At 41.6% G+C, this 26,857-nt stretch overlaps 1 protein-coding gene across 2 annotated transcripts in view; it reads left to right on the top strand.

The window, feature by feature from the left end:
- DNMBP (dynamin binding protein) overlaps window positions 1-26,857 on the top strand; it is a 117,910-nt gene that overhangs the window by 64,069 nt on the left and 26,984 nt on the right. Inside the window, exons 1-3 of one of the 2 annotated variants that reach the window (XM_070470015.1) lie at window positions 1,375-2,964; window positions 25,754-25,947; window positions 26,736-26,835. In XM_070470015.1, the coding sequence (XP_070326116.1) occupies window positions 1,779-2,964; window positions 25,754-25,947; window positions 26,736-26,835 (1,480 nt within the window). In that variant the 5' untranslated portion in view covers window positions 1,375-1,778. Of the gene's footprint in view, window positions 1-1,374; window positions 2,965-25,753; window positions 25,948-26,735; window positions 26,836-26,857 lie in introns of those variants that run through there. The other variant, XM_070470014.1, reaches the window with a different exon arrangement.

Raw genomic sequence — 26,857 nt, 5'->3', positions numbered from 1 at the left:
TCTTTATACTGTTTCACAAATAGGGATTAGATAAAAGTTGAAGGACACCTGATAGATGACCATAGCTGAAAGTGTAATCTTACTAAAGACTCTCTTAGCATCTCTCTCTCTGAGAAGCCTTCAATGACCCTTCGTTATTCATTAAATAAAATAAGTGAAAAAAATAAAATAAGTGGCCTCAGTCCTTTCAGATCTGCCTGAACCTACCCCTCAAGCATGATGCTTGTTACTTTCTCCACACGTGGTATCCTTCAAACTGTTCCCCCTTTCCTAGTTTCCCATGTGTAGAAAGTCTTTGGAAACCCCACTTTTACTTGAAAGCACAGCTCAAAGACTACTGCTGTGAAACTGCAATTGCCCCACCAGAGACACTGCTTTTTGCCATCACCATTTGTGTTTGTTACGGTACTTCACCTCCAGTCATACGTTATAGTGTGTTGCTCCTGCATCATAAGAGAGACTAACTTCATCCTTTTCTCTTCCACAGTGCTTCACCTAAAGTAATCCATTATTGGATGAATTCAAAGTGTTATTTTTATACCCACCTTTCTGATTTCCAGTCTGATTCTCCAGTTCCTAAATATGCTACATGAATTAGGTGGAAAAGAAATGTAGGAGATGAATGAGTTTTTTGAAATATATCATTTATTTATTTGGTTGCACTGGGTCTTGTTGCGGAGAGCAGGGGCTACTGTTCGTTCCAGTGTGCGGGCCTCTCATTGCAGTGGCTTCTCTTGTTATAGAGCATAGGCTTTAGGCTCTTGGGCTTCAGTAGCTGCAGCATACAAGCTCACTAGTTGTGGCTTGAGGGCTCTAGAGCATAAGCTCAGTATCTGTGGAACACGGGCTTAATTGCTCTGTGGCCTGTGGGATCTCCCCAGATTAGGAACCGGACCCGTATCCCCTGCATTGACAGGATTCCTATCTACTGTGCCACCAGGGAAGTCCCAGAAGAGGAATGGTTTTGATGCTTCTCTGGCATGACAAATGTCAAGGAAAACGTGAAAGGATACATAACTGTATTCCTCTGGGGAAGAGTTTTTACACCATAAAATTACCCACACACCAAATCAGAATAAAAGTACTTTTTCTTTCTTGAGTGGGATAGCCAACATGTCTGTGGACAGGAGCTTGAACAGCTTGGGATTTGAGTATACACTTACTGGTAACCTGAATCCCATAAAAGCAAAGCTCTCAAAGGCGGAAGAGTCCTGCCTCTAACTAAAGGGAAGGGTGTCCCGAAGAGTTTCAGATGTCCAAGGGGTAAAGCCAGACTCAGAGGACGGGCAGTGGAGGTCCAGTTTGCGCTGCACATGAAAGCATTTATTCATAGCCCTGATTGATTACTAAAGGATTAAAGAGGCAGATGAAAGTGTTACATGATCTTACCTCGGGCTGTTGAAGGGGGCTGTTTCTCTTTCACTCTGCTTTTTCTGCAAAGCCTGTAGAGCGGCAGAATGCTTCTGCCCTCAGCTCATAAAGCAGCCAAGCCAGTTTGACCAGCTTGAAGGAAACACGAAACAAAACTGCCAACTCCAATCACGGGAACGCTAGTTACTAATTACCTTCAGGGCTCCATGGGGAAAGCTAGAGCAGCTCACTGATTGGATCCTGAGATGGAAATTACTCTACATGTGTTCGTGATCCGACCGGAGTAGCAAGAAGAGCATTTGAAGTGCTTTGGGAGACATTTTAAGAAGGACAGATACCGCCGTGGGCTACCCTGCACCTGTCCTCGTCTGAGCTCAACCCAGACCCATGGAAGAGAGAGAAAAAACATGTCTCTGAGCACAGTGAATATGTGTGAAACCCACGAGATGAAGAAAGAAAAAGAATTGCAGAAGAACGGGGACTGGAGCTCCAACCGGGAGTATGAAGACTGCAGGAGTCTACAGGAAAGGGACCTTCCAGTGCTGGGTGGACTTTACAGAGAAGAGGACTGGGATTCCAGACACCTAATCACAAGGCAGAATCGGCCCTACAGAAAAAGGCATTGTGGATACTGGGATTTTGAACAGAGTGAACCAAGCTATGTGGACGATGAGGAAGCACAGGAAAGTAGAAAGGACTGTATGTACAACAGAAATGTGACTCCAGGCTGTGGTGATTATAATTCAGAAAATGTAAATGATGGGAATCCAAACTCCACGACTAAAGATGATTGGTTTACTGGAAGCCCCGTTGTAACCTGGAAAGTTGGAGAATACAGGGAGACGACTGGCTGCGTAAATCATCAGAATCTGAATCATAATCCTAAGAACTCTAAAGAAACTGGACAGTGGACTGACTGCAGGGATTTGGACGATTCTGTGGGGAATTTTGGTCAGCCTCAAACCCAGCATATAGACCGCAGGAATTGTAATTACAATCTTGAGGATTGTAAAGAAACTAATTTTTATCATAGAAACCTCACGGATTTAGATCATGTTCCTGAGAATTATACTAATGGTCAGTCTGTGGAATTCCCAGACTTGAGTGGTGTCAGTGAAGGTAATGAATTTGTCAAATACCGTGACGGGGACAGGAATGTTTATCAAAATGATAAAATCGATCTCAAAACCAAGATTCATGCCAGGGATCAGAGTAGTTTTGATATGGAGAATAGAGGCTCTGATTCTCTATTTGCAAACTGTGAATATAAATTTCAGAATTACAGAGGAGCAGATTCTCTCCACCAGAGGAAGACTTTAGAATGTAATGGCATCGACAGACCAGGAATGATAGCACTTGGGAGCAGAGGGGTCTTCCCAGAGGGTCTGAGAAATCAGTGGACAAGAGGGAACCAAGGAGAACATCATGGTGGCGTTCCTCGGGGCACTTCATTAGAGAAGAGTAGCTGGCATGTAGAGGAAGAGAGAAGATTAAATGATCCAGAAACTTGGAAAAGGAATAGCTGCTTCCGCCGCACAGCACCGAGCACCTTGAGACACTCGGAATTTGTGCAGAACAGGAGGAGAGCCCGAGGTAGGAACTCAGACAGCCTTCTTAGAGGATAAGACCTGGGAATAAATAAAAGGAATAGTTCTTCTAGGTACCGGGAACATTTGTAAACTTAAGGAAACTGGCCCCAAATTTTTAATATGTGTATCCTGAGTGAGAACAGCCAAGAGCATGCATAGTGCTGTAAATTTGCGACATGGCTTTCAAAACCAGACTGCTTTCATGGGAACTCTCCTTTACCTGAGTTGGTTTTTGTCAGGGTCTGTAATCCAAAGATCTTTCCGTTTTTACTTTAATATCCTTTGTTTATCTTATGGAGCCTGGGCAAGTCCTTTATCAGGGCACCAAGTGAAAATTTATTTTCCTGGCCTGTTTTCTCTCTCAATCCCTGCACTTCTTTAGACATTAGGGGGAAAGAAGACTTAACTTGTTTTATAGATGGTTCATTCCTTGACATTTAGGAATCTTAAGTGAATGGTGCACACCAGACCTCTTGTGGAAATGAGAAGAGTATATTTTTAACGGTGCATTGTATATGTTAGCTAATTCAGGTGAATTTGTCTCCCTGAACTTTAAGGTATCTGTAAAATGGGGGGATATTAAGGGTCTCTTATCATTAGAGGTTCTTTCTTTCTTGCCAATTTGTCTTTTTCAGGTCTCTGAAATGAACTGTGTTTATTTTATTTTGTTGTTGCAATTACTGAACTTCCTTTTAAATCTTTGTTTTTTTTTATGTGTGTTATACTCATGTCAAGCAGACTTTATGGTTTTGGCCAGTTTAGGAGAGTGCAGAACATGATGAGAGGAGGATTAGAGTCAGAAAATGTGAATGATCTAGAAAATCCATCTCACACCTTCCTCCCAAGTGGAAGCTTTCTCGTCCAGGTCTCCTTCAGAATAGGCCCGGTGGTTAGAATTGTGTGGAGCCACTGAAAAGATAAGTCCCTGTTGTGATCCTGGAACTGCTGGTGGTTTATCCAGTGGTCTTTTCAACACAGACTTGACTTAACTTGAATTTCCAGGGTGCTGTTTTGGACAAAGCAGTCCCTCTACCTGCATTTGTAAAGATAAAAAATGCACCAAACTCGGCTTTAGTTGGGAGGCTGAGATATTAAGCAGCTAGCTATGTTTTCCTAGGTGCATTTTTAGTTTGAAATGATAAGGATTGGATGAATTCTACATTCTTTCCAGCTTAAAAAAGTCTGATTCTGTGATTCCTTCAGTTAGTTTTTTTGATTCGCTCCTTTTCCCTTCCCCCACAGCTGTTCCTTAGATGAACTTTGTTTCCTTTGGTTAGTTCCTTATTGTATTAAACCTCCTAACTGTGTTTGTTGTTTCACTTAGGAGTCAAACCCTTCTCTCTGGAGTGTTGTAATGTGCCCAGTGAGCTCTCTGAGACCAGCTCAGTTCCACCTGATAACGTTTCCATTTTTATAACTCTCTCTCTTTATGTTTGAGGACTTAAATTTTGATAGTGTATTCACATTAACACTTCTTTTCATACTTCTAATACCCTCCTTGACCTGTAACAGTATCTTGGTCTGTCCAGAGATCTTTTTGCTTTCTAACTTTGCTAGCTGTTTTACAGCACAGGTGCCACTGCCCTTCCTGAAAGACAGTCACAGCAGGTGCTTACAGAAGGGAACACGTTTGAACTTCTGCCTTGCATTCATATCTCAGCTTTAGACGAATTACTTAACTTCTCTGAGCTTTGGATTCCTTATTTGTTAAATGAAGATGATCATACCTGTCTCATAGTGAGATAATATAAATAAAACACTTAATCACATGTCTAGAACATAGTAGGTGCTCATAAGTTGTGATTTCCTCATCTCTTATCCACCCACAACCCTTCCCCCTAACAAGTCCTCCCCCTCTCCCACTGTCACTGCATGGTCCCCTCCCTTCTGAGATCCAGACTGACCCCACACTGGACAAACATCTGTCCTCGGACCCTGTGTTTACAGGTATTCTGCCCATCCCTTCCTCTCTCCCGTTGTTCCCCTACCCTCCACCTACTGCATCTGAGAAGCATAGTGCTGTTCAGTGCCTGCTCCTTGACCATCTCCCAGGCTCGACCATCTCCCAAGCTGTTCTGCCAGGATTTTTCCTTCCCCTGACCTGTATTAACAGTTCATTCTCCTGTGAAGGCCTCAAGCTTAGATTTTTGTTAGGGCAGGTCTGTTACGGTTTTGCCTTTAGTCCTAGGGTGTGTCTCCTCATCCCAGGAGGTGGGCCTTGCTCCTAAGGTGCAGCTCTGCTGAGGTTTCCAACTGGACATGTTTATTGAACCTCCTAACTTGAAGGGACTCAGATTTCAAACTCTGTCTCAACTCGCAGAGAGTTGTGAATGTCTGCTTGAAGGCTCTTTGGCCTTCAGCTGCTGCTTTCTGCTGTGTTCCCTGGTCACATCACTTGCATGCACAGTTTGGGATTTGAAGGGAATTTCTGTATAGACTTTTGGGGCTGTCCTCTTTGCAACTTCCTCTTTTTCAGGATATCTTCCTTAATATCAAGTCACTTCAGAGTCCCACGACCTTTGATTCTGTAGCCAAATAAGATTACCATTGGTTGCCTCTCAAGTTTTGCTTTATTTCCTGCATGCTAAAACACTAGGAATTCCCTTGGGGTGGGGGTAATGGGGTATCAGATAAATAGGGATCTTACCTAGTTTTCTTCCCATGTTTTGAGTTGTATCCCCTCCAGTTTCTGGCTGTTTTTGGTGGCTTTCCAGCACATAGTTATTTTCAAAAATATCTTGTCCAGAGTTGCTGCTAGTTTTCAGTAGGGAAGTTAGTACAATGTAAGCGACTCTATCATTATTAGACCAAAAGTCAATACTAGGATTTTATGCTTGCCAAGAACATAAATGGGCTTCCCTGGTGGCTTAGATGGTAAAGAATCTGCCTGTAGTATAGGAGACCCAGGTTTGATACCTAGGTTGGGAAGATCCCCTGGAGAAGGAAATGGCAACCCACTCCAGTACTCTTGCCTGGAAAACTCCATGGACAGAGGAACCTGTCGGACCATAGTCCACAGAATTGCAAAGAGTCAGGTGCGACTGAGTGATTAACACTTACTTAAGACCATTGGAGAAGGAAATGGCAACCCACTCCAGTACTCTTGCCTGGAAAACTCCATGGACAGAGGAGCCTTGTAGGCTACAGTCCATAGGGTTGCAAAGAGTCGGACACAACTGAGCGACTTCACTTCACTTCAAGACCATTAATAGTTACAATGGGAAGGGGACCTAGTGCTTCAAATTCTATGTTAACTAGGTTAATTTAAGTGATACTAAGATACCTATATGAAGAACTCTTACAGAGAGAAATAGGCTGAATTCAGATGCAAGTTAAGGCTAATGGTTCAAGGTTGGAAGGCTGTAACACAAAATCCTTTTATATTATTACTAGAAGGAACCTGACATTTCAGCAAGTCCACTATTTTATACATGTGGGTAAATACCCATGATTAAGTTTGAAACCTATTTAGTAGATTGCAGCTGGCATTTTTTGAAAAATAAAATAGAAGTGAATAGAAAATTTCAAGTACATCTCATGTAGTAAAAGTATGTAGTACTTCTGTATTACTTCTGTGTGTATATACCCATACATACATGGATTCCATAAATGTATGTGTGTATATACTGAACCACAATGTAAAATGTGAGTCACAGTATGAAAAAAATACTTAGATCCAACCCACTCAGTTTTTAAATGGAGAGGCAAAGCTCAGAGAAATTGAACCATGTGGCCAGGAGATCTCTGGATGCCCAGACCAGTGCTTTTACTACAGCACCACAGTTGGAGCCAGAAGTGCAGGTTTAGGTTCATTTCAAATAAATGAACTTAGAAGAGCAGAAAAGTATTGTGTTAGGGGAGCCAGGGAGGAGGCTTCAAACGGAATGGGCTCAATTGTGTTGCATGCAGCAGAGAGATGAAGGGATGTGTTCTGAGGAAAGACTTTTCACTTGGTACATGAGGTGAGGAACAGGAGCAACAGAGGCACGAGATGTATTACAGGGAGTTTGGGTGGGAAGTGGCGATGAGGGATATGCAGTCATCTCCTAATATCTGTATCTATGGGGGGCGGGTTTCAAGACCAACACTCTGCCCCACCCTCACACCCTTGCGGATACCAAAATCCACAGATACTCAAGTCACATATAAAATGACATAGTATTTGCAGGTGATCTATGCACATCCTCCCATATATTTTAAATCATATATTTTAAATCATCTTAATTGCTTATAATATCTGTGCTGTGCTTAGTCTCTTAGTCTTGTCTGACTCTTTGCGACCCCGTGGACTGTAGCCCTCCATGCTCCTCTTTTCGTGGGGATTCTCCATGCAAGAATGTTGGAGTGGATTGCCATGCCCTCCTCCAGGGGATCTTCCCAACCCAGGAATCAAACCCAGTTCTCCCACATTGCAGGCGGATTCTTTACTGTCTGAGCCACTAGATATCTCCCACTTATAATACCTAATACCTTGTAAATGGTTGTAAATTTGATGTAAATGCTGTGTAGACAGTTGACAGTGGGGCAAATTCAAGTTTTGTATTTTGGAACTTTCTGGAGTTTTAAGAATATTTTCGCTCTGCAGTTGGTTGAATCCACAGATGCAGAACCCGTGGATATGGAGGGCATACTGTAAAATCGATTCCTTAAAAGTTTGGACAACAATTGCAGTGGAGCAAGAAAATCTTATTTTTTTCCCCAAGGTAAAAACTGCACAATTTGAAGACACTTTTGCCAGTGTTATATACAGATAGTTCAGAGATTTTAGGACTCTCATATAGTCAAGATTTCTTTTCATTGCAAGTGTGTGAATACATCTCTATAGTTACAATCTGTATTCAAGCTACTAGAATACAATATCTGCCCATCAATCCAAGGCATTAGTTTTTTTCTTGACTCACTTCATATACTGATTATAAGCAATGAGTATAACAGATGCCAAGAAGTCTCTGCCCCTCCAGAGAGCAGGGGCCTGCTTTTAGAATTAACTGGGCAGTGACAAAAGGTCGGCAGAATGAACCATGACATTTTATCATCAGCAGAAGTAATAGTAGTACCACTGTAATTTACATGCTTTACAGTTTTCAGAGCCCTTCTTACAGCTTGGGGCTTCCCTGGTGGCTCGGTCAGTGAAGAGTCTGCCTGCAGTGTGGGAGACGTGGGTCTGATACCTGGGTCGGGAAGATCCCCTGGAAAAGGAAATGGCAACCCACTCTGGTATTCTTGCCTGGAGAATCCCATGGACAGAGATGCCTGGTGGGCTACAGTCCGTGGAGTAGCAAAGAGTCAGACACAACTGAGTACTCACCTTCACTTTACAGCTTTTATTCTAATTTCATTCTGTTTTAATGTACATGAGCCATTCATGTACCTTTAACAAATTTACTGAATACCAAACACTGTGCTATGTTCTGTTTGGAGAGAGACAACCTTAAGACGCCTGGGGAAGGCTAAGGCTGTTATTCTAGTACAGGTGGACTGATGCCAGGTACCCTGTGGACCAGCTGCTCCTTTTCCCTGTCTCTCTCTCTCACAGACCATCTTTCCTCCAGACGTTTTTGCTCTTCTCTGGGCCTCTGCTTTAGTTTTCTCTGACTCGAGACCAACACCTTCCACTTAGAGTTTCTACTCCTTTACTCAATTACACGTAACCATAGTTGTCCAGTGCTTCTGCCTTTGTTCTTTCTAATCTGCATGATAGTTCTTAATTCAGATTCCCAGGAGAGAATACAATTGATTCAGCTTGAATTTTTTAGTTAGGCCTCATCATATGAACTAACTGTTCAATGATTAGGTACCCATCCATGGTCCAGATGGCAGTGGTAAAGGCTAAGGTGGGGAATCACCTAGTTGAAACCCTAGCTGTAGGGACTTGTTGATAGTGCCGATTTGATAGGTAGAGGGCGCTGGAGGCAGCAGGCTTTCTGAGGCTTGGTGAGCTCAGCCCTGGGTTTGGAAATGGGTGGTATCATTTGGTTGTCTCAGTGGCAGGACGCAGAGGACTTCTTGGATTTTTTTTTTTTTACTTCTTGCATTTTTGAGACAAGGACCAGGGACACTAAATGTCTTCAGGGTGTTCAGTTCAGTTCAGTGATTCCATCGTGTCCGACTCTGCGACCCCACGAACCGCAGCACACCAGGCCTCCCTGTCCATCACAAACTCCCGGAGTTTACCCAAATTCATGTCCATTGAGTCAGTGTGATGCCATCCAACCACCTCATCCTCTGTTGTCACCTTCTCCTGCCCTCAACCTTTCCCAGCATGAGAGTCTTTTCAAATGAGTCAGCTCTTTGCATCAGGTGGCCAGAGTATTGGAGTTTCAGCTTCAACATCAGTCCTTCCAATGAACACCTAGGTAGGACTGATCTCCTTTAGGATTGACTGGTTTGATCCCCTGGCAGTCCAAGGGACTTTCGAGACTCTTTTCCAGCACCATAGTTCAAAAACACCAATTCTTTGGCGCTCAGCCTTCTCTATGGCCCAACTGTCACATCTGTACATGACTACTGGAGAAACCATAGCTTTGACTATATAGACCTTTGTCGGCAAAGCGATGTCTCTGTTTTTTAATACACTGTCTAGATTTGTCATAGCTTTTCTTCCAAGAATCAGGCATCCTTGAACTTCATGGCTGCAGTCACTATCTGCAGTGATTTTGGAGTCCAAGAAAATAACATCTGTCGCTGTTTCCATTGTTTCCCCATCTATTTGCCTTGAAGTGATGGGATCAGATTTGGAGAAGGCAATGGCACCCCACTCCAGGTGTTCTTGCCTGGAGAATCCCAGGGATGGGGGAGCCTGGTGGGCTGCCGTCTCTGGGGTCGCACAGGGTCAGACACGACTGAAGTGACTTAGCAGCAGCAGCAGCAGCAGATGGGATTAGCTGCCACAATCTTAGTTTTTTGAATGTAGAATTTTAAGCCAGCTTTTTCACTCTCCTCTTTCACATTCATCAAGCAAAGTTCCTCTTTGCTTTCTACCATTCAGTTCAGTTCAGTTACTCAGTCATGTCCGACTCTTTGCGACCCACAGACTGCAGCACGCTAGGCTTCCCTGTCCATCACCAGTTCCTGAGTTTACTCAAACTCATGTCCATCGAGTCAGTGATACCATCCAACCATTTCATCTTCTGTCATCCCCTTCTCCTGCCTTCAGTCTCTCCCAGTGTCAGGGTCTTTTCCAGTGAGTCAGTTCTTCGAATCAGGTGGCCAAAGTAATGGAGTTTCAGCTTCAGCATCAGTCCTTCCAATGAATATTTAGGACTGATTTCCTTTAGGATTGGCTGGTTGGACCTCCTTGCAGTCCAAGGGGCTCCCGAGAGTCTTTTCCAACACCACAGTTCAGAAGCATCAATTCTTCAGTGCTCAGCTTTCTTTATGGTCCAACTCTCACATCCATACATGACTACTGGAAAAACCATAGCTTTGACTAGATAGAACTTTGTCGGTAAAGGGTGGTATCATTTTCATATCTGAGGTTGCTGATATTTCTCCCAGCAATCTTGATTCCAGCTTGAGCTTTATCCAGCCCAGCATTTTGCATGTTGTATTCTGCCCATAAGTTAAATAAGCAAAGTGACAATATACAGCCTTGATGTACTCCTTTCCCAATTTGGAACCAGCCTGTTTTTCCATGTCCAGTTCTAATTGTTGCTTCTTAACCTGTATACACGTTTCCCAGGAGGCAGGTAAGGTGGTCTGGTATTCCCGTCTCTTTAAGAATTTTCCAGTTTGTTGTGATCCACACTTTCAAAGGCTTTAGTGTAGTCAGTGAAGCAGAAATAGATGTTTTTCTGGAATTCTCTTGCTTTTCCTGTAATCCACTGAATGTTGACAATTTGATCTCTGGTTTCTCTGCTTTTTCTAAGTTTACCTTGTACATCTGAAAGTTCTTGGTTCATGTACTGTTGAAGCCTAGCTTGAAAGATTTTGAGCATTACCTTGCTAGCATGTGAAATGAGTGCAACTGTGTGGTAGTTTGAACATCCTATGGTGTTACCCTTCTTTGTATGAAAACTGACATACATGATAGTATTATCAGAAATAGGTGAGTTTAGATGTGTAAATATTTAGAGTAGTGCAACAGAGCCTGGCACATAGTAAATGCTAAATAAACATAATCTGCTACCATCATCATCAATTATATTATTCCAGCACATAGATCCCGTATTCCCTTTGAATGTGATTACACAGGTGTTTATTAACTAGTTTTTGTACTTAGCACTGTACCAAGCATTGGGGTATGCCGGGAAGGATACCCCCCCATACCCCTCACCATCATAGGCATTTTTAGATAAGTTGAAAAGGCAAAATGTAAAAATATGAATAATTAAATAAATAAAGTACAGAAGCGTCTAGCTTAGACAGTAAATGCTATGGACAATCAGAAGAGGAAAAGCTCAGTTTTTACTTGAGTTAATGGAATAGACTTTAGGAAGATGCTTGAATTTTAGCTAAAGCTTAAAGGTGTAGTGGGGTTGAGATAGGCAGAGAGAAACAAGGAGAACATTTCTAGTTGGAGAAAGTTGATGAGCAAAGATGCAAAGTTGTCATGACAAAGAGGAATACAGTGTGGGGAAGAACTAGTGTATCGAACTAAATCTTAGAAACCAAATGGGAGTTTGGACCAGAGCCTGAGGAAGAAGTCAGAGCTGGCCCTGCACATGGTGATTCCCCCTCTGAGATGTGATCACTAACACTGTGAGTGGATGACTTCTCTGAGGACTGGAATGACTGTGGAAAGGGTGGGCATCTGAGAACTCCAGCCTAGGAGATGCCCACGGCATGGGGCAGGAGAAGGGAACACTGTGGAGAGGGCAGAAGAAAACCAAAAGGCTTAGAGTAGGAGAGAATGGCCATCACTTTCAAATGCCACAGGGAAGTCAAGGATGATGCCATGGATTTTTAGAGGTTATCAGTTGATGGAAATATAGTGATGACACAATTAATTAGGAAGAAAGTAGATGGGGGAGGAGGTCTGGAAGGAGGTCTTCTTGCATGAAGACCACTCTTTCAAGACCTTTCACACACACAGTGAAACAGAGGTGACTGTGACTGAGGGGGGCACAGAGTTGAACAAAGTTTCCTGTATTTACTTTTTAAAATCAGGCTATACTGACAGGCTGATTAAGATAGGTAGGTAGGAAGCAAAGAAGAGGAAAAGAGAAAATATGTGGAGGCGAAAGGAAATAAATATAGGGACCTGTTTTGTCAAGGGTTGGGAGATCATTGAAGCATTAGAGAAGGAGAAGGTAAGGCAGTCCTGCCTTCTGGGATTATGAGTTGGCCTTCTTACGTGAGCCAGACTGTCTGCTTTCTCCACGAACCGTTCAGTTCAGTAGTTCAGTCATGTCCAACTCTTTGCGACCCCATGGACTGCAGCACGCCAGGCTTCCCTGTCCATCACCAACTCCTGGAGCTTACTCAACCCACGAACCGTTACCTACATTATTTTTAGATAATATTTCTTTAGCAATAAATGGGAATAGTGGTCTGGGGAGATTCCAGACTTCTGTAAAAGCAAAAAGAAAACCAGGAAAGGCAAGAGATTGAGGTTGGATAGGGAGAGGCAGTCTTCTTGGGCATCATATTTCCTGTGGTCCTGAGGATGTTGAAGTGGGCATAGGAGGGGGGTGAATCCAGTTGGCTCACTTGCAGTGCCCTGGCAGGGCCAGCCTTCAAAGGCATGTCGGGCTGGGAGCTCAGAAACCTGACACTCCCACCCGGACACCACAGGTTTCCATATTTCCTGAGAAACCAGAAAGTGCCCCAGGCTGTCAAGGAAGAGAGGTGTGGCAGTTCAATGCATAGTCATTTCTGACGGGAAGATACACACTTGTGTACCTGGCCCCACAGCAGGGGGCAGGGCTAGATTCTAGGTCACAGAAGTCATTCCATGGTGTCAGGAAAATCCTTTCTTCAAATCATAAGCTGAGAGAAGCCAAACAGATAAGACATATTTCATGTCATTGAATCTAAAACCCTCTGTTGTAAGACACTAAATAATTTTATGTAGCATTAGAAAGACTGCTTCTAATTGGAAGACTGATTAACATGCTATTTACTGAAAAATACATCTCCATTTCTGAGATGTTAGAATATGAAAAAATGTGTATCTTAGAGTCTACTGAGATATGGAGATGCTTCCACTTCCCATTGATCTAGAATTCCTCCTGTCCTTTCCTCAGTGATTTGAAGATTTAGAATTCAGTTTCCTCTGCTCTTCAGCCGCTACCCCTTAGGGGAAGATTGAAACCTAACTTACCCTAACATCATAGTTGTGGCAACTCAGTAGTTAAGGCAAACAAAAGTTAGGATATTTAATGATTTTTTAAAACTTAAGTAGTGTTTTCCGTCACAATCACAGCAGAGTAATACTTGTTTTTGTTGTTGTTTAGTCGCCAAGTCATGTCCGACTCTTTGCGACCCTGTGGACTGCAGCCCACCAGCCTCCTCTGTCCTTGAGAGTTCCTTGGCAAGAATACTGGGCTGTTTTGCTATTTCCTTTTTCAGGGAATCTTCCTGACCAATCAGGGATTGAACCAAGTCTCCTGCATTTCCTGTGTTAGCAGGCAGATTCTTTACCACTGAGCAACCAGGGAAGCCCAGAGCAGTGCCTAGGGTAAATAATAATAATTGCTTCATCTGTTAAGTCCTGGTTGCTGTGCTGATTAGTATAGAGTAGGTACAAATGCAGTATGCAGAAAAGTCTAGTAGACTCTAATCTCCATGATGGCAATGAAGATGTTTTTTCCAGACTTTTACATTAATACTTAGTGTATAATAAATATTCAATGAATGTTTGCTATCCAATGAAATACATTCTATTTGAGGGCACAGAACATGTACATCAAAAGATAGATAGTATTATTTTGTGTTGTTGCTCAAGAAGTGAAGTTTAGAGTACAGGGTAATCCAAAGACTAAAGAAGCCTTCATCTAGCTGGGCTTAAAGGACAGTAGTTGAGCTGAAAGGCACAGAGACAAGCTGGGCTTGTTAGGTCCAAGGAGTAATAAAGGAACAAATATTTAAAGTATGCTGTGCTAGGTTCCGTGATAGCAGCCTGGGCACAGGCCTCTAGGCTTGCAGACAGGAAGTGACTAACTTCTCAGGTTAGTCACTACTGACACTCCTTGTGGAGCTAGTTGGAGAGTAGTGTTAGTTATATCAAAACCAGGGGAGTAAGTGGTAAAACAGAGTGGGAGTGTACATAAGATTTTAGAGCCTGGAAGTAACCAAGAACCAACGCTTTTGTCATGCACACCAGGAAACAACAACCCAGAGAGGCTGTGTAACATGTCAGGTTAAAGTGAGGGCTCGATTCTGGGTCTTTTGACTTGTAGTCTGTTTGCCATACTCCTTATGCCTGCTGCCCTCTCAGGATCTAGAAGCAACTCCACGTATGTCCCTGGAAATGAAAGCCAAAGGAGATATGGGGAAATAGAGTCACTATTGGTGCTAAGAGCTCATTTAAGCCTGTACAGAATGAACAACTGGAGTCCAGGGAAAACCCAGTTTAGGGTCCCTCATATCGAGGTTTTGTTTTTTTCCCTGAAGTTTCGGCTAGAAAGTAAGATAATATTGACTGATATCCTAGGGCTTAATCAGATTTTACTGTGAAAATATTGGATTACACTTGGAAAAAACTCTCATTTTGAAAGACTGGGTTCACTCCTTTAAATTAGCGTAGTAAAATACACAGTGCTTAACTTCATTTTGTATAATTGTTTTGTTTTATGAACTTATGTCTAAGACCACCTACTTTCTCCCTACTTTGTTTGCTGTTCTTGAGTATCAGACAGATGAAATGGCTTGTCTGAAATGGAAGAAAGCTTTGGAGGGCTTTTCAACTTTCTATACTTTGCCCCATCTCTGAGTACTCTGCTTGGTAGCTTTCTATTCAATATTCATATTTTTTGTTATTAAAACTTCATGCAGAATTATAACTCACATCAACTAGTTTTGTTTTGTACAGTCTTAAAAGATCCATAAAATGTTATGAGAACAAATGGAAAGGAGTAAAAGTAAACTATCTAATAGAAGCAGAAGGTCTGGGTTTTACAGAATAGGACAAAAATAACCAGAGGGTCCTGTTGATGAGCAACATTTGAGACTTCACTGTAGTGTTATTAATTATCAAAAATGGAAATACAGTGTAGGAAACAGCCACACTTATATCGAAAAACCATGTAACCCAGAACCCTTGACATTTGATGGAAAGCCCCAGCTAGAGATGCTAAGTTTTGAATAGTTATTAGCTGTGTGGTGTCAGGCAAGTCATTTCATTGTTTAGTGCTCTCATTTAGAGCAATTATACTTTCCCTCAAGAGACCTACCTGGTAAAGAAAACATCAGATGTAGGTCTGTTTAGAAAATAAAGTTTTTGTGTAAAGTTTTGTTGGCTGACTGTAATCAAAATTTGCTTGTTAAACAGTGATGGTTTCTTTCTTTCTTTTCTTTTTTTTTTACAAACACTATCTTTGCCTTCTTGATTATTTGACTTCTGCTGCCTAAAGATTTGACAGTAGTAATAACTTCATAGTTTAAAGCACTTCTCTCTCGGATTTGGTGAGCATTCAAACATGGTGTTTCAAAGAATCTAGTATTAATTTTGCTATCCTGGCAGTGTAAGAAGTTGCAGACTGGGTCCTTGACTCTTGTGTGCTCTTCGAAAGGATTGGGTAGGCTCTGGTAGAAGAAGGGAGAGGTGGGAAGCTTTGAGCTGGGTTTTCTGAGGTGGAAACTGTCCCAGCAGGGATTGTAGTGGAGGCTACTTGCCAAAATAGGCAGGGCAGTCACTGAGCAAAAGGCCCAGGGAAAAGTTTTTTTAGTTACTGTTGAGATTGAGGACCAAAATATAATAGATTCCTCCCTGAGGTCTGGTGGTCGGGAAGAGTCTATGAGTCCTGCAGAAAAGCCAGAGACCAGTGCTGAAAGTTTAATGTTGGCGGGATAAGCCTTCTCCAAATATGCGTAAGTAGGTGCTGAAGGAAAAGAAGTGGTGGGGGCTGGGTGGGCTGGCTGGAGTGATGTGGGCACATGGAAAACCAGGATTTATGATTCTTCCACTTGGCCTGCTGGGAATATAAGCAGACTTAACAAAGGTTGCTTCCTTTCAGAGTTTTCTAGACAATTTGCTAAGCAGGAGGGGGTTTTGCTTTTTTTATTAGACTAGCAAATTGTTGTTGCATCAATGTTTTGTTACCGATTTTTTTCAGCAGTTTAAAGGTATTAGGTTGGAAAAGAAATCTCAGATTGTTAAAAAGTGAAGAAAATTTGAAAAGAATTAACAGGGTAATTGAGAGAGGACTGAGTAGTAGAATATTCTTGTTTCATAGCAAGTGTTCTCTTTTCCACATTATTCTTTGTTGTATCGATACTGAATGTTCACTAAAGTAGAAAATACAATAAATTAAAAAGAAAGGAGAAAATATCAGAATTCCTGTCCCCTTGTTTTTCATTTTCAGATATGTGCATTGAAAATATTTTCCCCTTTTTAACAAAATGGCACTTCTTTCACAAACTCTTTTGTAGCCTTTTTCCATTTAGCAACGCACAGTAGAAAAGCGTTCTGTATTAACGAATATAAATCTGTATCTTAATGGTTGTCATAGTACAATATTGATATTATGCAGATATGCTATAATTTATTTAACAGGCCCCTTTGGGAAGAAATTTTTGCTTCTAAATTTTCTTTATGCATTGATAAAGATGCTTTACTTGCCTATGATTTCTGCCATAAATTATCTGGAATACTATTGAATATGTATTTGGCTTCCCCAGTGGCTCAGTCAGTAAAGAATTTGCCTGCAGTGCAGGAGACCCAGGTTCAGTCCCTGGGTTGGGAAGATCACCTGGAGAAGGGAAAGTCTGTCCACGCCAGTATTCTGGCCTGGAGTATCCCGTGCACAGAGGAGCCTGGTGGGCACAGTCCATGAGATCACAAAGAGTTGGGACATGACTGAGGAACTAAGCCGATTTGATTCTCTCTGAGGAATTATTTACATTATACTGAGTGGGGCTTTTTAAAATTAATTTATTTTTGACTGCACTGGATCTTCATTGCTATGCATGGGCTTTCTCTGCTTGCGGTGAGCCAGGGCTGCTCTTCATTGAAGTGCTTGGGCTTCTCATTACGGTGGTTTCCCTTGTTGCAGAGCACAGGCTCAAGGCACATGGGCATAGTTGCTCCACATGTGGAATCTTCCCAGATCAGGGATTGAATGCATGTCCCCTGCATTGGCAGGCAGATTCTTATCTCCTCTGCCACCAGGGAAGTCCACTGAGTAGGGTTTTACAGCTGTGATGATATGGACATGCATATAGTATACATACTTAAATACGTAATTGTTCACAGTCGAAATGGTGGGTGGGTGACCTGTGGCTGTACAAGAACTTAAGTGTGCTTTAAAATCACAGTTTTGCCATTAGCTACCAGGCAGTCACCAAAACCCACAAGTAGATTTCTAGGTCACAGTTGCCAAGATTTGCCTGCCTGGAAAGAGCACTAGAGGCAGAGTAGCAGTTGTAGGCTCTGAAGCCAGTGTGGGCTCTCATCTTCCACATACTGGGCTAGTTAAAATTTCTCTTCATGAATCAGTAAGATGGGGATGATGTGAGGATTGTTATGAGGATTAAATAAACCAGTATTTGTAAAGTGCCTGAACAATGCTTGACATGCAGAGTAAGTGTCCTATAAATATTTGTTAAAATTTAAAGCCAAAAAGAGCTCCATTTAATGGTAGAAGGAAGCAGGAACCCTGGAGTTAGGCAATGGTACCACCCTTCTTGCAGTGAGACTTTACCAGAAGTTCTTCTCTCAGATTGCTTAAAATTTCACCCATAGAGATGAATCTTGGCTAGCATGACAGTTTGTCTTAAATTAGTGGTAGTACATTACTAGATTCTTAGGAAATTAAAAAGTACTGATTGAACTCAAGTCTCCATGAATCCTGTCTCCAATCCCAGTTCCCTGTCTGAGGAGTTTAGTGTGTTCTCTGATACCTTTTTCTGTGTGCTTACATATTATATGTGTGTATATGGAAATATGTAGAGGTTTTTGCATGTTTCTCACCTTTTTCTTTCTCCCTCTCCATCTCTTCCTCCACCTTTTTAAAAACAGAAGTGGCATGTTGTTCTGCAACTTTCTTTTCCACACTTCCTTTTAAAGTGTAAATGTTAGCATTTCTTGCTGTCCTGGGACCAGCTAGGTGAGATCTGCATTCTGATGGCTTTAGGATAAGGTACCTAGAAGTAGCAGGGCGCTGGGGAAAGTGAGGGCTGTGCGGGGCCTGGGAGAGGGACTGCAGAACAAGAGGTCCCAAGAGCAGAAAGGTAGACAAATGCTGCCCTCTTTACATGTTTGCCTTTTATCATAAGACTTCTTCCCTGAAAAGAGTGTCCAAAAACAACACAGTAAAAGGAGTAGGAAAAGGAGATAACACTCCTGATTAAAAAACTCCTGAAGTGAAATTGTGGCAATTGTAGGACTAGGAATGGAAAGCTAAGAGGGAAAAGGGGTTGAGTCAGAGCAGAGCTGGGCCTGCTCTTCTGCATCTCAGTCCAGGAAGCGAAGGATTCCAGCTCCGTCCTTTAGAACAGGCCCTGTTGTGATAGCCTGGGGGACTCAGAACGATTCATATGTAAATATGGGAAAGCCTGGGGGAAATGCCTACCCTATTCAAAGGATTTTAGGGGGTTGTGGAGCATTCCAGAGCTCTGGGAAGATTCTGTTCTGCCAGCCTGGCCTTGGACCCATGGGAACTCTTGCACCAGCATTTTGGTGCTGCAGGTATGTCCAGGGTTGCTGAAACCCCCACAAAAGCAGGTAGAACAGCTGGCTGCCTCTTTCAAGTGCTGCTTGGAACTTCGCCAGTTGAGCGATTTTCCCTAGCAAAGAGCCAGCTTTCAGAGGCAAGGGAAGAGTGAGTGGCGGTTCTCTTTAACTCTGCTTTGGAATGTGGTGGGTAGAGTTGTGGAAGCTGCCGGTTAACTGAATCGCTTCCTAGGAACTCTTCAGAATGAGCCTGGGACCGTGCACTAACCTCAGGGCAGGGGGATGTCTTGGGATTTTTTGGGGGGGTGGGGGTGGGGTTAATGAAACAAAACAAACAAACACCCATCCCTATTGGTTTTATCACAGTCATAAGTTTGTGTTGCCAGCTCCAGCTGCTTGTCACCTTCAGGGCTGCCCGAGGAGGAGAGTGGGCCTAGTCTGCATGTTTTGTTGTTAGCTGGTGCTGCTGGGCCTCAGTTTCCTCTGGAGTGCTTCCCCATCCGCAGATTTTATTGTTCTTACAGAAAAGTGGAATTTTATGGTACCTGAATCATTTCTCCTTGGTGCATTTTACCTTAACTTAGTGCCGATGGCGTCTTCCGGCCCATTGTGGAAAAAGGACTAGTTTGTGTTGAGTAATTACCTTGTTTAATTTGCTCAGCAGTTCTGCAAATGAGGTTGTTGAGGCCCAGAGGTGAAAATGGACTTTCTCAAGGCTCCCCAGTTAAATAATAGGGGAGTGTGAGTTTCATGGGCCCTCAGGGTAGGGGGCTCTCTCTCACTTGTTATTCAGTTGCTCAGTCGTGTCCAACCCTTTGTGACCCCATGGACTGCAGCACGCCAGGCTTCCTTGTCCTTCACCATCTCCCGGGGCTTTCTCAAACTCATGTCCGTTGAATCAGTGATGCCATCCAACCACCTCCTACTCTGTTGTCCCCTTCTCCTCCTGCCTTCAATCTTTCCCAGCATCAGGATCTTTTCTAATGAGTTGGCTCTTCACATCAGGTGGCCAAGGTATTGGAGTTTCAGCTTCAGCATCAGTCCTTCCAAGGAATATTCAGGGTTGATTTCCTTTAGGACTGACTGGTTGGATCTCCTTGCAGTCCAAGGGACTCTCAAGTTCAAAAGCACCAGTTCTTCGGCACTCAGCCTTCTTTATGGTCCAACTTTCACATCCATACATGACTACTGGAAAAACCATAACTTTGACTATATGGACCTTTGTTGGCAAACTAATTGTAGATCTTTTTCCCCCCTTAGTGTATGTTTGAAATAATGGATTAACAGTTTTACATTTGGAGCCATTTCAAGCCATGTGTTCCTAGTTGGACCTAATCTTTGAGTGTTAATGTGTATGTGGAGCCTGGAGATGACCCGTATCTTCAGAAGTGCCTAGCATTTTATCAGGGGTGAGGTGAAAGTCACTCAGTTGTGTTCAACTCTTTTCGACCCTGTGGACTTATACAGTCCATGGAATTCTCCAGACCAGAATACTGGAGTGGGTAGCCCTTCCCTTCTCCAGGGATCGAACCCGAGGTCTTCTGAATTTCAGGCAAATTCTTCACCATCTGAGCCACCAGGGGGTGGTGCCCAGAAAACTGCAAATTAGCAAAAACATCCCTTAGGGATGTTTTCTGTTTTTTTAAAGTCTTTTCAACAGTTTATAAATCCACCTGTAGGGGAAAAAAATGGCTTTGTGATATTTTAAAAGAATTGTTATTATGATTTCTTTCTCTTTCTAAATATAAATAAAAATCTGATTGAGTCTCAGTGTAGGTTGCTGAGTGGGTTCAAATTGATGAGTGCTCTGGCATCTTATACTTTCAGGTATTATAGTTAATAGAACTTTGATTCCTGGGAGATAATAGCTTCCAGGAAATTTTTAAGGTTTGAGGGAAATAAGCCCTGACCTTTTCTAGTTGAAATTCCAGGCTAGGGAGGCAGAATGGTGCAGGATTAAGTGGATTAAATTCAGGATTTGGATTTAAATATATTTAGATTCAAATCCCAGAACTGCTATTTACTCACTACAGAGGCTGGGACAAATTGGTCAGTCTCTCAAAGCCTGGGTTTTCTTATCTGTTAAATGGGAATAATAATACTACTTCAGAGTTTTGGTGTGAATATTAAATGAGTAGAAGGACATAACATATAAAGCTCCTGACACATAGTAGGAATTCAGTAAGTGTTCTCCCTTTTCAGAAAGGGAAAAAATAAATTTCTGTGTTGAAAATAAATTTCTCTTCTCAACTTGCTGCTCTGGCAACTGTATTTGGGACTGAAATTCCATAGGTTTGAAATTGCAAATAAAATTTAAAATAAGGCCATTGAAATTGTTATGTAGACTACAATTAATTTAGTCATAATTTAACACTCTGAAGTAAGGCTTGAAATTTTGTCATTCATTCTATCCAAAAAAGTAGCTCCAGAAAGAAAATTTCAAATTTTGTCTTATTAAATTTTATCTTGAATAATATCAAATTTATAGAAAATTGCAGTGGTATACAGATCTTTATTTATATTTGCCAATATTTAACATTTTGCCATTTTTTGTTTTCATTCTCTCACTTTCTCTACCCATACCCTCACCCGCACATGAACTTTTTTTCTTTACTATTTGAGACTAAGTTGCATATATTGTGCTCCTTGGTAAGTACCAGTGTATAATATGGATATTTTCATACATGACCATAATAGATGTGCCATTTCAGGAATTTTTTTAAATTAAAAATTTTTATACAATTTTAAGCATTATTTTCTATTTACAGTTACTACCAAATATTGAATACATTCCCTGTGTTGTACAATACATCCTTGAGCCTATCCTATACCCAGTGGTTTGTACTTCCTATTCTCCTATCCTTACATCACGCCTCCCTGCCCACACTGGTAACCATTAGTTTGTTCTCTGTGTTTGTGAGTCTGCTGCTTTTTTTCTGTTATAATCAGTAGTTTGTTGTATTGTTCAGATTCTATTATATAAGTAATATCATGTGGTATTTGTCTTTGTCTGACTTGCTCATTAGCATAATGCCCTCCAAGTCCATCCATGTTGCTGCAAATGGCAAATTTTTGTCCTTTTTTAATGGCTAAGTAGTATTCCATTGTGTATATATGTGTATGTATACCACATCTCCTTTAGCCATTCATCTGTTAGTGGAGACTTAGGTTTCTTCCTTGTCTTGGCTATGGTATATAATGCTGCTATGCTTTATTCCTGGGTGCATGTATCTTTTTGAATTAGCGTTTTTGTTTTTGTTTTCAGATATATACCCAGGAGTGGAATTGCTGGGTCATGTGGTGGTTTTATTTTTAGTTTTCTGAGAAACCTCCATACTCTTTTCCATAGTGACTGCACCAATTTACACTTCCACCGACAGTATAGGAGGGTTCCCTTTTTCCCACATCCCAACCCACCTCCGCTGCATTGTCAGGCGGATTCTTCTCCCCTGTTTATTTATGTACATAAACAGGTGTTAATTTCTGTTCTTTTCAGTGATGGCCATTATGACAAGTGTGAGGTGATCCCTTATTGTGGTTTTGATTTGTATTTCCCCTATGGTTAGAGATGTTGAGCATATTTTCCCATGGCTGTTGACCATCTGCATTTCCTCTCTGGAAAAATGTCTATTCCGTTCTGCCCATTTTAAAATTGTGTGGGTTTTTTTTTAAATTATTGAGTTGTAGGAGCTATTTATATGTGTTGGGTATTAATCCCTTTTGGTCATATCATTTGCAAATATTTTCCCCTTTCAAATATTGGCTTTTCATTTTCTCAGTGATTTCCTTTGCTGTGCAAAAGCTATTTGTCCTATTTGTTTATTTTTGCTTTTATTTACTTTAGGAACCAGATCCAAAAATATATTGCTGCACTTTGTATCAAAGAGTGTTCTGCCTGTTTTCCTCTAAGAGTTGAATAATATCTGATTTTACATTTAGATGTTTAATTAATTTTGAGTTATTTTTGCATAGAGTGTGAGAGAATGTTCAGATTCCATTCTTTTGCATGTAGCTGTCCATTTCAGGAAATTTTTAATTGGTTTAATCATGTAGCCAATCTACAGTCTATACTGTATTCCAGTTTCATCAGTTTGTCCTATTAATGTCCTTTGTAGCATTTTTTCCCTGAGATCAGGATTCAGTTCAGGATCACACATTGCCTTTACTTGTCATCTCTTCAGTTATCTTTAATTGGGGATTTGTCCTTAGGCTTCTTCTGTTTTTTATGACGTAACATTTTGAAGGTTACAGATACGTATGTCTGTGTAACGTTTCCTCAAGATTTATTTCAGATTATGTTTTTTGGACTGGAATACCACATAAGGGATATTGTGCTGTTTCTTGACATGACATTTGGAAGCACATGATGTCTGTTTCCTTAACTGGTAGTGTTAATTTTTGAATAGTAGGTTTTGGTGTTACCCATTTCTCCACTTTAGAGTCACTTTTTCATTTTTGGAATAAGTAATGTATAGTAACTAGTTTTAGACTATGCAGATATCCTGATCACCATCAAAACCCTATCACTAACAGTGGAATCATCCATTGATGGCTTGTGCCTGAACTAAATTTTATTTTGATGGCTGCAAAATACTGATTTTTTTCCTAATTCTGTTATTTCTTATATATGTGTGTGTATGTGTGTGTGTATATATATATATATATTTATTTATTTATAATTTTATTTATTTGTTAATAGCTGTGCTGGGTCTTCATTACCTTGTGAAGGCTTTCTCTAGTTGGGTTGAGCAGGCGCTCTTCTTTGTTGTGGTGTGCAGGCTTCTCATTGTGATGGCTTCTCTTGTGGAGCTTAGGCTTCAGTAGTTGCAGCACTCAGGGTTGGTAGTTGTGGCTAGCTGGTTCTAGAGCACAACCTCAGTAGTTGTGGTTCACAGGCTTAGTTGCTTGGCATGTGGGATCTTCCCGGACCAAGGATTGAACCCACGTCCCCTGCATTGTCAGGCGGATTCTTCTCCCCTGCTTATTTATGTACATATATATTATTGATGAGAGTTCATGGATTCTTATTTTAGTCAACAGATTAAAATTCATTGCTGTGCAATTAAAATTCATTGCTGTGCTTATTTATTTTGATACTCGAATTGTATAGATTTGGCCAGTGGGAGCCCCTTCAGTTTGGTTCCATGCCCTTTCAACACAGTCCCATCATTTTCTTCAGCATGTCCTTATTTTCTGCCATGTTTCAGACTCATCTACCTTTCTCTTACCTTGAAAAGAGCCATTTCTCCGAAGAACTCTGGTTCCTTTTACTGGAGAATGGGTTTTAGAAACCAGAATCTGAGTTAACACTTTTTAAACATTGGAATTCCTAAATTCTTAGTGAAGGGGCTATGGGGAAGAGTTTTGGAGACTAAAATCTGCTGTGAAAGCTTAGTTTTCCATAAGTTTAATAGTTTGACCACTTGTGTTTTCATTTCTTGCTGCTGCTAAGTCGCTTCAGTCGTGTCTGACTCTGTGAGACCGCATAGAGGGCAGCCCACCAGGTTCCCCCGTCCCTGGGATTCTCCAGGCAAGAACACTGGAGTGGGTTGCCATTTCCTTCTCTAATGCATGAAAGTGAAAAGTGAAAGGGAAGTCACTCAGTCATGTCTGACTCTTAGTGATCCCATGGACTGCAGCCTACCAGGCTCCTCCATCCATGGGATTTTCCAGGCAAGAGTACTGGAGCAGGGTGCCATTGCCTTTTCCGTTTCACTTCTTAGATCTGGGTAAAAATATTCTTGTAATCCTACTCAGACTAGTATGTTTACTTACCAAAGTTGTCATTTTTTAAAGTGGATCTTAAGGAATTTGAAATAAACAGCAGAGATTGCTTCACTGTTGAAATTTTCTTTGTTGTTTATTTTAACATTTAACATCTATTTAAAATAAATGCCATCTCATTTTATGTATAAGATAGTAGATCTCTCATCATATATATCTAAGTAACAGGTATTTGTAAAAGCTAGTGACAAAATGCATTTGTTTTCAGTTTTAGATCATGTATTGTGGCTGCAGAGGTTTTTTTTTAATTGAAAATACTGTTAAAGAACTTCATATTTATAGTACATTTGTATCTTCCAGGATATTTGAAGTAACAGAACTTGCTTGTGAGTCTTCATTATTGTTTTGACAGGGAGAAAGAAAGTGAAAGTCGTTCAGTCATGTCTGACTCTTTGTGATGCCATGGACTATGCAGTCCATGGAATTCTCCAGGCCAGAATACTAGAGTGGGTAGCCTGTCCCTTCTCCAGGGGATCTTCCAACCCAGGGATCGAAACCAGGTCTCCCACATTGCAGGCGGATTCTTTACCAGCTGAGCCACAAGAGAAGCCCAAGAATACTGGAGTAGGTAGCCTATCCCTCCTCCAGAGGATCTTCCCAACCCAGGAATCGAACTGGGGTCTCCTGCACTGCAGGTGGATTCTTTACCAACTGAGCTATCAGGGAAGCCCAAACAATTCTTAAATATTTTATTATATACTAATGTTAATCTGCCATCACAGTAATTGGGTTAAGGTAGGCCATACAGTCACCCAGATCTCAGACAATTCCTACCTAGTTCTTGTCTTTCCTTTAGCTGGCATTGTTATGTTTCCATAATATTCTTTTTAACATGTGCTTTATCAGTGTTTATAACTTCCAGCTTGGTATCTCTGCTGCTAAGTTCCTGAAACAGGTTTTATACCTAACTAAGTGAAAGCAGTTCTTTATAAGAACAGCACCTCCTTCAGCCTCTTTTGCAAGGTTGCTGTGGCCACTGGTTTGTCCTCATAAAATGAGCCAGCTGCTTGTTTTTAGGACAGATTCTAGAAATGGTATCTCACAGATGGGAGAAGTTCTGTCTGCAAGCTTGCTCAGCTCTTCATCTTTGTGATTAGAATGGACTTGGGGATCAGATTTCCTGATGGTCAACAATCATGAGACCTTCGGTTCTCAAAGAATGTGCTCTTTTCAACTCAAACTGTTGCAGAGGCCTGCTTTCATAGCTGTTGACCCGATGTCTTTTTCCTTCCAGAAATGACGCTTCTCTCCTCCCAGTCTTCATCACTGATGGCCCCTTCTGGTTCTGTGTCCACTGAAAACCCAGAGCAAAGGATGCTAGAGAAGAGAGCCAAGGTGATAGAGGAACTTCTTCAGACGGAAAGAGACTACATCCGGGATCTGGAGATGTGTATTGAGCGGATCATGGTACCCCTGCAACAGGCACAGGTGGGAACTATGGGAGAAAGTGAGCTTTGCCATGAACATGGTTCTCCAGGCCTAAGGCTTAGGGTACAGGAGCACCATCCTGTCACTTATCAAGTCCACTATTAACTTACTAACTTAAGTTACTGCAATGACTCCTAGGACATTTCCTGTTTCTGTGGCTCCCTGAAAACAGTTCTAGTGAGTCTAGAATTAGCACTTTACACTTCACTGGGAAGCTGTGCAGTAATATTAATATAATGAAGTCTGGTGATGGTTTTCCTGGCTATAGCATCTGATTTACAGGTTTATTCCAGAAACTCTTACTAGTGTGTGTATGCTAGACACTCTCTTAAATGCTGGAGATGAGGCAGGGGGAAGGTTAACAGTATCCTAGGGATTTACAGTCAGTCCTGTTGCTTGTTACTTGACCACCTGGGCTCAGCTTGGGTGTGGACTCCTGGAGCAATCACTCACAAGAACTCTAGGAAGTGGATGGTGCCATCAGATTTGGGGTCCTGTGTGGAGTTTGTGTCTCAGTATAATAATTGTACAATTATTACGCAGTTACAGAAATTGGTTCTACAGTCATTTCACTATGGTAATGGGGGTGGGGGAGCAGAAAGTAGTTGGATCAAGGACAAAAGGTGACACTGAAGGTGATGTTAGATGTTCCCATTCTGGAAACCTCATGAGAGTGGTGAAGATAACCTTGAGCAATTTTTGTATCATCCTTGAAGAGATGTTCCTAATGTGAATGATATGCTATTAATTTTATTTCCATGCATCTTTGTTTTGTTTTCCTTTCTCAGATACCAAACATTGATTTTGAGGGGCTTTTTGGAAATATGCAGATGGTGATTAAGGTCTCAAGACATTTACTGACTGATCTGGAAATCAGCGATACCATAGGTATGAGCCCCTGCTGTTATTT

The sequence above is a fragment of the Odocoileus virginianus genome, chromosome 7 (assembly GCF_023699985.2).
Source record: "Odocoileus virginianus isolate 20LAN1187 ecotype Illinois chromosome 7, Ovbor_1.2, whole genome shotgun sequence".
Classification (NCBI taxonomy): Eukaryota; Metazoa; Chordata; class Mammalia; order Artiodactyla; family Cervidae; genus Odocoileus; species Odocoileus virginianus.
The sequence above is the reverse complement of the archived record's forward strand: the minus strand, read 5'-3'. Positions and strand labels throughout refer to the sequence as shown.